The sequence below is a fragment of the Aulonocara sp. 'chitande type north' Nkhata Bay genome, linkage group LG11 (genome assembly GCF_057382095.1).
Source record: "Aulonocara sp. 'chitande type north' Nkhata Bay isolate Kocher_YH1m ecotype deep benthic linkage group LG11, A_spYH_male_GT1.1, whole genome shotgun sequence".
In the NCBI taxonomy this organism is placed as follows: domain Eukaryota; kingdom Metazoa; phylum Chordata; class Actinopteri; order Cichliformes; family Cichlidae; genus Aulonocara; species Aulonocara sp. 'chitande type north' Nkhata Bay.
In genome coordinates, this window is record NC_141354.1 from 5,487,339 (window position 1) to 5,498,130 (window position 10,792).

The 10,792-nt window shown below is 47.8% G+C and overlaps 1 protein-coding gene across 7 annotated transcripts in view; it reads left to right on the forward strand.

The window, feature by feature from the left end:
• Positions 1 to 9,205, forward strand: part of ascc3 (activating signal cointegrator 1 complex subunit 3) — a 142,653-nt gene extending 133,448 nt beyond the window's left edge. For all 7 annotated transcript variants that reach the window (XM_086310283.1, XM_086310282.1, XM_086310280.1 and 4 more), the window contains 5 exons: positions 4,726 to 4,877; positions 5,379 to 5,520; positions 6,400 to 6,606; positions 7,298 to 7,473; positions 7,847 to 9,205. In XM_086310283.1, coding sequence (XP_086166409.1) covers positions 4,726 to 4,877; positions 5,379 to 5,520; positions 6,400 to 6,606; positions 7,298 to 7,473; positions 7,847 to 7,988 — 819 coding nt within the window. In that variant the 3' untranslated portion in view covers positions 7,989 to 9,205. The remainder of the gene's footprint in view (positions 1 to 4,725; positions 4,878 to 5,378; positions 5,521 to 6,399; positions 6,607 to 7,297; positions 7,474 to 7,846) is intronic.
• Positions 9,206 to 10,792: the final 1,587 nt, after the last annotated feature.

Below are 10,792 nucleotides of genomic sequence, written 5' to 3' on the forward strand. Positions count from 1 at the left end.
CTCCCTGCAGCACGGACTACACCGCCCATCAGGCTACATGCTTTAGGGCGATGCCTGTAGCATTCTGCCTGTTAGCTTAGCACAACAACAACAACAACAACAACAAAAAGGCCTCTCTCACCCAGGAAACACACAGAGAGAGAGAGAGAGCGTCACCCTGTAACCATGGCAACCGTAACGCTGCCGCCTGGAACAACAGAACATACAGTGGGGCAAAAAAGTATTTAGTCAGCCACCGATTGTGCAAGTTCCCCCACCTAAAATGATGACAGAGGTCAGTAATTTGCACCAGAGGTACACTTCAACTGTGAGAGACAGAATGTGAAAAAAAAATCCATGAATCCACATGGTAGGATTTGTAAAGAATTTATTGGTAAATCAGGGTGGAAAATAAGTATTTGGTCAATAACAAAAATACAACTCAATACTTTGTAACATAACCTTTGTTGGCAATAACAGAGGTCAAACGTTTACTATAGGTCTTTAGCAGGTTTGCCCACACAGTAGCTGGTATTTTGGCCCATTCCTCCATGCAGATCTTCTCGAGAGCAGTGATGTTTTGGGGCTGTCGCCGAGCAACACGGACTTTCAACTCCCGCCACAGATTTTCTATGGGGTTGAGGTCTGGAGACTGGCTAGGCCACTCCAGGACTTTCAAATGCTTCTTACGGAGCCACTCCTTTGTTGCCCGGGCGGTGTGTTTTGGATCATTGTCATGTTGGAAGACCCAGCCTCGTTTCATCTTCAAAGTTCTCACTGATGGAAGGAGGTTTTGGCTCAAAATCTCACGATACATGGCCCCATTCATTCTGTCCTTAACACGGATCAGTCGTCCTGTCCCCTTGGCAGAAAAACAGCCCCATAGCATGATGTTTCCACCCCCATGCTTCACAGTAGGTATGGTGTTCTTGGGATGCAACTCAGTATTCTTCGTCCTCCAAACACGACGAGTTGAGTTTATACCAAAAAGTTCTACTTTGGTTTCATCTGACCACATGACATTCTCCCAATCCTCTGCTGTATCATCCATGTGCTCTCTGGCAAACTTCAGACGGGCCTGGACATGCACTGGCTTCAGCAGCGGAACACGTCTGGCACTGCGGGATTTGATTCCCTGCCGTTGTAGTGTGTTACTGATGGTGACCTTTGTTACTTTGGTCCCAGCTCTCTGCAGGTCATTCACCAGGTCCCCCCGTGTGGTTCTGGGATCTTTGCTCACCGTTCTCATGATCATTTTGACCCCACGGGATGAGATCTTGCGTGGAGCCCCAGATCGAGGGAGATTATCAGTGGTCTTGTATGTCTTCCATTTTCTGATGATTGCTCCCACAGTTGATTTTTTCACACCAAGCTGCTTGCCTATTGTAGATTCACTCTTCCCAGTCTGGTGCAGGTCTACAATACTTTTCCTGGTGTCCTTCGAAAGCTCTTTGGTCTTGGCCATGGCGGAGTTTGGAGTCTGACTGTTTGAGGCTGTGGACAGGTGTCTTTTATACAGATGATGAGTTCAAACAGGTGCCATTCATACAGGTAACGAGTGGGGGACAGAAAAGCTTCTTACAGAAGACGTTACAGGTCTGTGAGAGCCAGAGATTTTCCTTGTTTGAGGTGACCAAATACTTATTTTCCACCCTGATTTACCAATAAATTCTTTACAAATCCTACCATGTGGATTCATGGATTTTTTTTTCACATTCTGTCTCTCACAGTTGAAGTGTACCTCTGGTGCAAATTACTGACCTCTGTCATCATTTTAAGTGGGGGAACTTGCACAATCGGTGGCTGACTAAATACTTTTTTGCCCCACTGTACCTATCAAACAAAACCCAAACAGTCCTGACCCGCGACAAAATGAAACAGGAAAGTACCGCCGTGTAATCCATTTATTTCAACAAAGTAACTGTATTCTGAATACCACCTTTTTAAACGGTAACTGTAACAGAATACAGTTACTCATATTTTGTATTTTAAATGCGTAACGGCGGTGCATGTACTCCGTTACTCCCCAACACTGTCAGACGTTAGCTGTGCGGCTGGACCCTCGCTGTGTGGCGTCTGCAGAGATCAGCTGACAGTCTTTAACATTAGAAAACTAATAGAGTCGGTAACGCTGACAACAATGAAGCCAGTGGTGTTCATTGAGCTCCTCAGTGCGTCTGTTTGGAGTGAAGTGGCGGCTGGAAGCCATTGTCCACAGCTCCGCTGGATGTTTGTGTGCATGTGCTTGTGATTTTCCACGGTGTGTTAGTGCAGCTCGTGGATGTGCTCACTGCTTTGCTGTCCTGACATTCTTCTCATCTCCAGCTCCTTTATGAGGCTTTTTATTGTGTGAATGTATATTTTTATTGATGCTTATTGACACATAACGTGAATATGTCGAATGGAAAGACAGACTTGCATATTTATTTGTGAGTCTGAATGATCCACCCTCAGTTGAGTGGACGCTTCCCACAGTGATCCACTCTGAGTGTGACACAGAGTCCTGTGAGCTGAAGCGTCTGCGTTATGTTAGGACAACAGAGTTGGGTGGAGGTGGGTCTGTGGGCTGCCATGGCTAACACCGTCCATTAATGCAGTGCATGTAACCTCATTACAAGCTGATACACTGAAGCGGACACGTGCTGTTAGCAGCACCCGAGTACCTCGCTGGTCTCCTCAGTGAAGCCAGACCTGGACCCAGGCTCCACGTGGACTCTGATCAGGCTCCTCTAACCGAGTGCTCACAGGGCCTCTGATCAGCTGGTGATGTTGGGTGAAGCCCTGCTAGGACTTTGGCCACAGTCTGCTATTAATGTGCTCGATCAATCATTTGAATCCCCTCTGTGAAGCCCACTCTCTGGACTTTGTACTCAAAGTGTGACTTTGCAAATGAAGATTAATAACGTTTGTGTTCAGCCACCTTAAAGCCAACCACAGAGTGAAGGGAGCTGCCGAAGACGTCAGGAGACGCGGCTGAGTGTGTTTAGATTCTGTTCTACTGTCACACCAGCTGCAAGCCGAGAGATTAAAACCATTGAAACATTTCAAACATGTCCTGTAGTCATTTGTTGTGTCACATAGCTCTGCTGGCTGACGGCTTCACGACTGTGTTTATTAGGGGTGCAACGATACACAAAATTCACGGTTCGGTTCGGTTCGATACTTTGGTGTCACGGTTCGATATTTTTTCGATACAAAAAAATGTTCATGCCTTTTTAATTTGTCATTTATTAAAATTATAAATATATATTTTAACTCAAAAGTACAGTTTTTAAATTTAACCCTAACCCTTGTGCGTGTTTTTTATTTTGACAGCGAATGCGCACCTGCGGACCACTTATGTGCAGCCCTGGTTATTTAGCTCGTCATATTGCAGCCACAGAAATTCTTTTGTCCATGAAACCATAAAGCTGCACTTTCTTTTTGCCTCATAGTCTGATTTGTCATAACTTCTCCTGCTGCTTTTACACGCGCACTCACATAAGCTCAGCGATTCTCTGCGCGATCAACCTCTCACATGTTTAAGCTGCGGGAGATTTCACTTGTCATGTTTGCATAGTAAGCTAACGATTAATAAGACGATGTCAGAGGAATTGGTGCACAAATTATCATCACTCACAGATCAGTGCTGTCGCTCTCTATACACAGTTCGCACGATTGCAAAGTGAAAGCAAAAAAACAAGCGCAAATTCAAACGCGACTTCAATATGTCACATATTGACAGTGGCTCACCGATGCCAATGACATAATTACCCAGCTACATTTCTGAAAGAATGCAAAAGCATTGACATATATTTTTCCTACAATAGCCCGACGGGCAGGGCAGAGATAGATTTTGGTAGCCCGACTGAAAAAATCGCTAGCCCCAGGACATCGGGCTAGCGATATTGCGAGCCCTGTATCTGATTGAGGAATCACTCATCTTTGGAAAAGAGAGTTTATTACAGAGAAATGGCTCTTTCCAAAATAAAAGCTATACTATCCGCTTCTTCTGGGCTATATTCTCAGCAGCATAAGGAGAATCATGTGCTAACAGCTGTCTAAATGACTCAGCTAAAGTTAGTAGCATGCTTGTTGTTTTTGTCTTTGCACTAGGATGATGTCGGCGTAAATGTGCAGTCATATTCGTTGTGTTCCCACTAGTGCTTTCAGGTTAATCTCGTTGAAATGACCTTAACGCCACAACACGGCAAATCTCCGTTAACGAGCTACCGCCGATCGCCCCGTGCATGGGGCTAGACGGCCAACACGTTAACGAGCTAACTGCGCTAACACACTAGTTCACACCCATGTAATTGAGCATTGCATGACACATCCAACATACTGTTTTACTTTAGTCCATGACTCGCTTACCTTCAGGGTCATACGTCACATGAAAACCAAAATAGTTCCAAACGCCAGATCTGAATGAGGGTGGGGGAGGTCCATGTTGCAAGGAGAGCTTAACTTCTGTCTCGCTAGCTTGCCCTGCGCTCTTCCTCCTGACTATGCTCTGTGTGGAGTGCTCAGTGGATCTGCGCTCGACAGTGCAGCCTAGGCGGAGTAGTCGAACGCAGATTCACTGAACGCTCAACACAGACAGCATCGTCAGAAGGAAAGTTGATAAAATAAATTACAAATGTTGTATTGTTCGATACATATGCGTACCGAACCGAAAGCACTGTATCGAACGGTTCAATATCGATACGAATATCGTTGCACCCCTAGTGTTTATGTGCCAGGAACTGTCTTCTGTGTTTGCTTCAGGCAATGCTGGATGTAGCTGCCAATGAAGGCTGGCTCGTCACAGCCATCAGCATCTGCAATCTTGTGCAAATGATCGTCCAGGGCCGCTGGCTGCACGACTCCTCCTTACTGACGCTCCCACACGTAGAACAGCAACACCTCGGCCTGTTCAGGTAAATCGTCGTTCTGCTCGCTGTGCAGCGTGTCCTGCTTCGGTATTTTGGGAACGAATCCTTCATCTCAAGTAAAAAAGCCTTTAATCATCCTAATGTGTGACTGTGAGTATAGTTAAGGATTCAGTGTTGTTTCACAGTTAGAAGCTGAGAGTGAAGATTAGGTCGAGTTTAGGGACAGAGTCAGAGAGGCCAGGCTTGGGCCTGTGCAGGGACGGGGTAGTGGACATATTGGACAAAGGATGTTGAAGGTGGAGCTTGCAGGCAGGAGGGAAAGAGGAAGAGCACAGAGAAGCTCCGTGGACGGGGTGAAGGAGGATGCTGGGGACAGGGCGAGGCGGAGGGGGTGATGTACCTGTAGCCTGAAGCTGTTCCCACCTTCAGGTGTAAGTCTCAGTAACACTGTGCAGTCACTCAGGTACAAACACGAAGCCTGCATTTGGACACTTGTGTCCTTTTAATGGTAAGAGCCAACCTTGTCTCTGATGCCTCCTGTTTTAGGAACAGGGGAAACAGGAAGGGGCAGGGAGGTTTGAACGAGCCGATCGAAGGACTTCCTGAGCTGATCGCTGCCTGTAATGGAAATGAAAGCGTCTTCTCTGCTATGGTGGCCCGACAGCTTCATCCGAGTCACACTGCTCAGGTAAGGCTGCAGAAATGATTCGTCTAAATGTGCAAATGGAAGCAGCCAGTCTGGATTTGCTGCAGAGATGATGGAACAATCTAAGCATGGCTGTGCCCCGCGTGGTCCATGCAGATCACACACAGCAGTGTCACAGCGATACGCCAGGATCCCCGATCACAGCTCCAGTTTAAGTGCTAATTGCAGCAGTAATGAGAGTGTCCGGGCACGGCAGCAGGCCCTGCAGCTTCACCCAATCGCCGTCTCTGCTGCCCCCACCCTCGCCACGTTTACCCCCAGCTCCCCGCCGGCCTGCAGTGTGGCGGCCTCTCTAATTAAATAATTAGATGTGCAGCAGCGTTCCTGTCTGACTGTCTCAGGAAGAGTAATCCTCACATAAATAGCTTTTCCCCTCCGTGCCCCCCCAGTCAGACGGCCGCACAGCCTCCTAGCTCTGCTTTGTTTTCATCCCTCTGTCTGCGTTTGTCCTCTGCCTCCCTCCTGGCAGCTTCTTTGGGTTGAAGCAGCTGTCCTGCAAGCAGCTAACGAGGCCCGCCGCAGCCTCGGCGTCACAACTCGCCATTTTATTTCTAAGCTTCGCTTTCACACGTCTGCAGCTTTGACTGGACTCATGCTGCAAACAACAGGTGATTTCCTGTCCGCTAAAACATATATCAGTGTAGATAACATCCAATCATTTCCACTGCTGGCTAACATGTGACTCCACTGTACAGCCTGTCAAACTTCTCACCAGCTCTTCCAATGAGGTTCGAACACAGCTGTGTCACAATGAGTGTGTGTGATCGTGTGTCCGTTAGCTCTGATAAAGTGCTGCAGATTCAGGATGCCCTGTGTGTTACACAAACAGCTTGTGTTCATGGTAAATCCAACGTTCCTCAGGCGTGGTCGTTCCTGAGCCATCTCCCAGTGCTGGAAGTTGAGATGAGCATGAAGGGCTGGTGGGAGGAGAGCCAGGAGCAGACGGAGCGTCCCATCCCTGCAGCAGGAGCTAACCTCAGGAAGGAGAGCAGCTGGCTGGACGTCCACGCTGACCAGGAGTATGTTCTGCAGGTGTCACTGAGACGCCTCAATCTGGGACAGCAGAGGGTCAGTATCCACAATATTCTCTAACAGGCAGCTGCTCCCAGTTTGAACACAGTGGCTTATTTAGCAGCTGAGCAGACGCTGACCCCAGAGGCTGCTGGGACGAGCTTTAGCTAATAGTTCATGTAGTGCTCAGTACAAGCCTGCAGAGAGCAGCAAACTCGGCCTGCACAGAGTGATGACAGTCGGACTTTCAACAGTCACATATTGAATGTGTAGCTCGTGAGTAATGAAGTGAGATGCATGTTGTCAGCCTCACCTGTCGTCACGCTCACACCTCAGACGTTACAGCGGGGCTGGGCGGACCCCTCCGTCGAGGAGACGTTAGGAGAAACACAAAGTTTCCTCTCCGAGCTCTGACACCAGAAACATGTCGTCTCAGCGTGTTCTGGAGGTTAAATCCACAAAACACAAGAACAATATAAAATCCAGTCAAGCATAGAAATATACCAGCACTGCTCAATGAGGCTGAAGAAACCAGACCACACAGTGACTCTGCTCTCTACAGGAAGTGAAGCATAGAGTCTGATTGGATGCTTTGTAAATCAAACTGAATTAAACTGGTGGTGCATGCTAGACGTGAGGTCATGCAGTGTTTCCTACCTGCCACGTTAAGGCAGCCCTGTTTTAATAATAACATCCAACATGTGAAACTCCCCAAACTTCAGAGTGTGCACGATGTGTGTTGTTCCAGAGGAGGCAGGACAGCAAGGCCCAAGCTCCCAGGTTCCCCAAGGCCAAGGATGAGGGCTGGTTCCTCGTGCTGGGGGAGGTGGATCGCAGGGAGCTGCTGGCTGTGAAACGGCTGGGATACGTGCGTAACCACACGGCCGTGTCCATGGCCTTCTACACCCCGGAGAGGACCGGAAAGTAAGTCTGGTCTCCCACACACTGAGCGCACTGGTCTGTAGGCAGAACGTGAAATACTGTGACATTTATGTAGCACGTTACGACGTGCCTGCAGGCTGTCAATGCGATGCACCAGTCATGCCGATCAGTCCTCGGGCGCAGCGTGGACTGTGGAGGGATTAGTGGTGGTAAAATGGAAATTACACTGTTGCGTGAGTCCAGCAGCTCACTGCTGATCGGCTCCTCTGTGCCAGATCACTGGCCTGCGCAGTGTCTCAGCTTCTCCTCATTATCTTTTTAAAAGTTTATGTAGAAGCAAAGAAATGAACGTGAACACAGTTTCCACTCTGTCGCTGTCTCAGGTGATTTTCAGGCCTGTTTTTCCTCCTCTCAGGTGTATTTACACGCTGTACCTGATGAGTGACAGCTACCTGGGTCTGGACCAGCAGTATGATGTTCACCTGAACGTAACGCCTGCCAGCATCGCTGCACAGGTCAACAGCGAGGTCTCACATTCGGATCTGTCCCTGGGCTGAGGAAGTACCTCTGTGTCACGTCGGCGACGTCTGTCAGTCACCGCTTTGCTGACCTCGGAAGTGACGTCGTTTCTTTCTCACGCACTGTGGCTGTGCTCACTGTGGTGCACCGGTGCCAAGGACCGCCTCATTCTCATTCATTTAACTTTTAATTGGCAACATCCAACAAGAGTCTGCTGCTGCGCCGTTCTTGATTGGCCGGATCTTTGTGTGTGGTGTCAGATATATAAGCATGGCGGCACACGTTCGAACAGCAGCTGTGTAGCTGTGAAATGTAGCTCTGTGCCTGATTTGTAGAGAACATCATACAGATTATACCAAAGCACATCACCGAACACAAACAGGTTGCTGTCGTGTTTGGGAGGTTGTGGGCTGACAGTAACACAAAGCTGTGTTAAAGGTGAGCACGCTGTGGAGCTTCAGCTCAACAACAGGATCATACATTTCCCTGACTCCGTGCCTGTGTGGATGTGGAAACGCAGTGTGACAAACCTTCTGTGGCCTCGTGTTGGAGCAGCAGCCAGTGTGGGTGAGAGATTTCTGTGAAGGGCAGAAAATGTGCAAATCGTTTTGGATCAGATGTGGAAACAGAAGTGTTTGTTTGGATGAAGTGCTTTGAGTTCAGGTGTGTGAACAAAGCTTCCTCCTCCCTCACCGCTGCATGCTTCAGAGGCCCTGAGCCTAACGCTGCTGTCTGTGGCCTTTGTGTGGATGTGTATGAACCCCGTGAGCAGCACTGTGCCGCCAATCATTAAAGAATTTACATTTGGTTTTGAATAAAGTGTTTTGTGTGGCTTCAAATTGTAATTGTGCGTTTTTCATTTCATTCACTTGTTTATTTGGAGTTTTCGTTCTCAGTGATTGCTTACAGCTCAGTCATGTCTGATGTGCTGTGAACACCATGCATACACTGTGTAAAAGTCTATTTAGGTTCAGTCAGTGACACCACAGAAAAACATGAACTGACCTCGTGCTGGAATAAGACATGGAGGCTGCAGCAGTGCCGAGTGAAGCAGGTGACGGTGGGCGGGTCTGAGCCAAGACTGCAGACCAGGAGACATCCATACAGAGCACACTGTCCACACTGTCCACCGCAGAGCTGCTGGCAGCAGGAACCACGCTGGATGAAAGATAAACATGAACATGCAGGTTCAAATGAGCTCGTGCTCGGTTTCCTTCGTTAGGCCAAAAGTTTGAAGGCTTTTTCTTTTGGGTGTTTCACACTCAGTTATTGAAATAATATTTCACTGTAAATTCATGAAAAGCAAGTGAGCGTGTCAACATATAGAATATGCCCCTAATATGATCCTGATTCTAATCCTGGTTTAAATCCTCAGACCAGCTGAAGTAAGGAAAACATCATGTGTGGGGCGTCAACAGAGACCCAGCAGGAAGAAGCTCCAAACGGCTCCAAATCACAACAGCCAGCGCCTCCAGGCAGGGGCGTGATTCCAGGGGCATGGGGGGGTATGACCCCCCCCCCCCCCCCCCCAATAATCAGACCCAACCAATATACCCCCCCCCCAAATAAAATTATGTATTATCTTGCATAAATAGGGTGTTGATTTTCTTTACTCGTTTCTGGTATTACCAGCAAAACAGTTGCATGTTTAATCATCTGGGAATCGACCCACATATTTATTTATTTAAATAAATAAATTTATTTATTTATTTATTTATTTAAATAAATGTATTTATATAAATAAATTTATTTATTTATTTAAATAAATAAATAAATTTATTTATTTAAATAAATAAATAAATCTGGGTCAGGACCCCCAATGTTCAGCACAAAGTTACACGATGCCTGCAGGCGCTTTGTATTGGAAGCTAGACCCCACAGTAATACATAAAATAATAATTTTAAAAAGTTTCCGGTATTTGAAGCTGTTAAAATTGAAACGTGTTGCCTGTCAAACAGACGCTTTCTATAAAAACAAGCGGTCTAAAGCAGCCTCGCTTTACGCTCCGCTCAAGCAAAACATTTATGAGGTTGTGTGGTGGGAACTTTGCCCGAGGCCGTGGAGCCTTTTCAGCCCAGAGGAGCACAGAACCACGAGGTTCCACACAGAACCACGAGGTTCCGCACAGACCGACTGCAGGACATGACGGCCGTCAGCTTTGTGCCTCGGGTCTCCGGGTTAGCAGTGATCCCTGTGAGGGCCGCCGATGACGATGAAATGTACCAATAAAGTGCGTCATCTTTACACGTAACAGATAAATAAATTCCACGTGGGGATTCCGCGCACACATGTCGGTGCTGCTGCGGATTTGTCAGGTGGTTTAAACACTAACGCTCGCCGTGGCCCGGTGTGGACCTGCACTGTAGTGACTGCTCTGTGTTCTAGTAGCTCTCGTTTAGCATTAAGGTTTGATAACATGCACATTCCTGGATAATGTGACGCACAGTTTGCGCTCAGTGGTGCGTTCCCGGCAGAGAATCCACGCCACTCTTAACAGTCTGTAAATGAAAGCAGCCGTAAAAACGGGGCGCTTCCACCGGATTACGTGTCAGCTCCCACGGTGAAAAGAGCCACTTTGGCCACGCAGAAAACTGACTTTACCATCAGCCCAGCTCGCTGAGACATTAATCTCGCCTCGCAGTCCACGCCTCTGATCTTTTCACAATGCTCTGCGTGTTTCTGTCCCGGCTGGCAATTTTCCACACACGCAGTTTAATTACCAGCAAGTTTGGAGCAGAAGCGAAGGTTAAACCAGCGTCAACCGTTCCGTGTGCCTCCGGCATCCGGGATGATTTTCTCACTGCAGGCAGGAACCGCTGCAACACACACACACACACACAC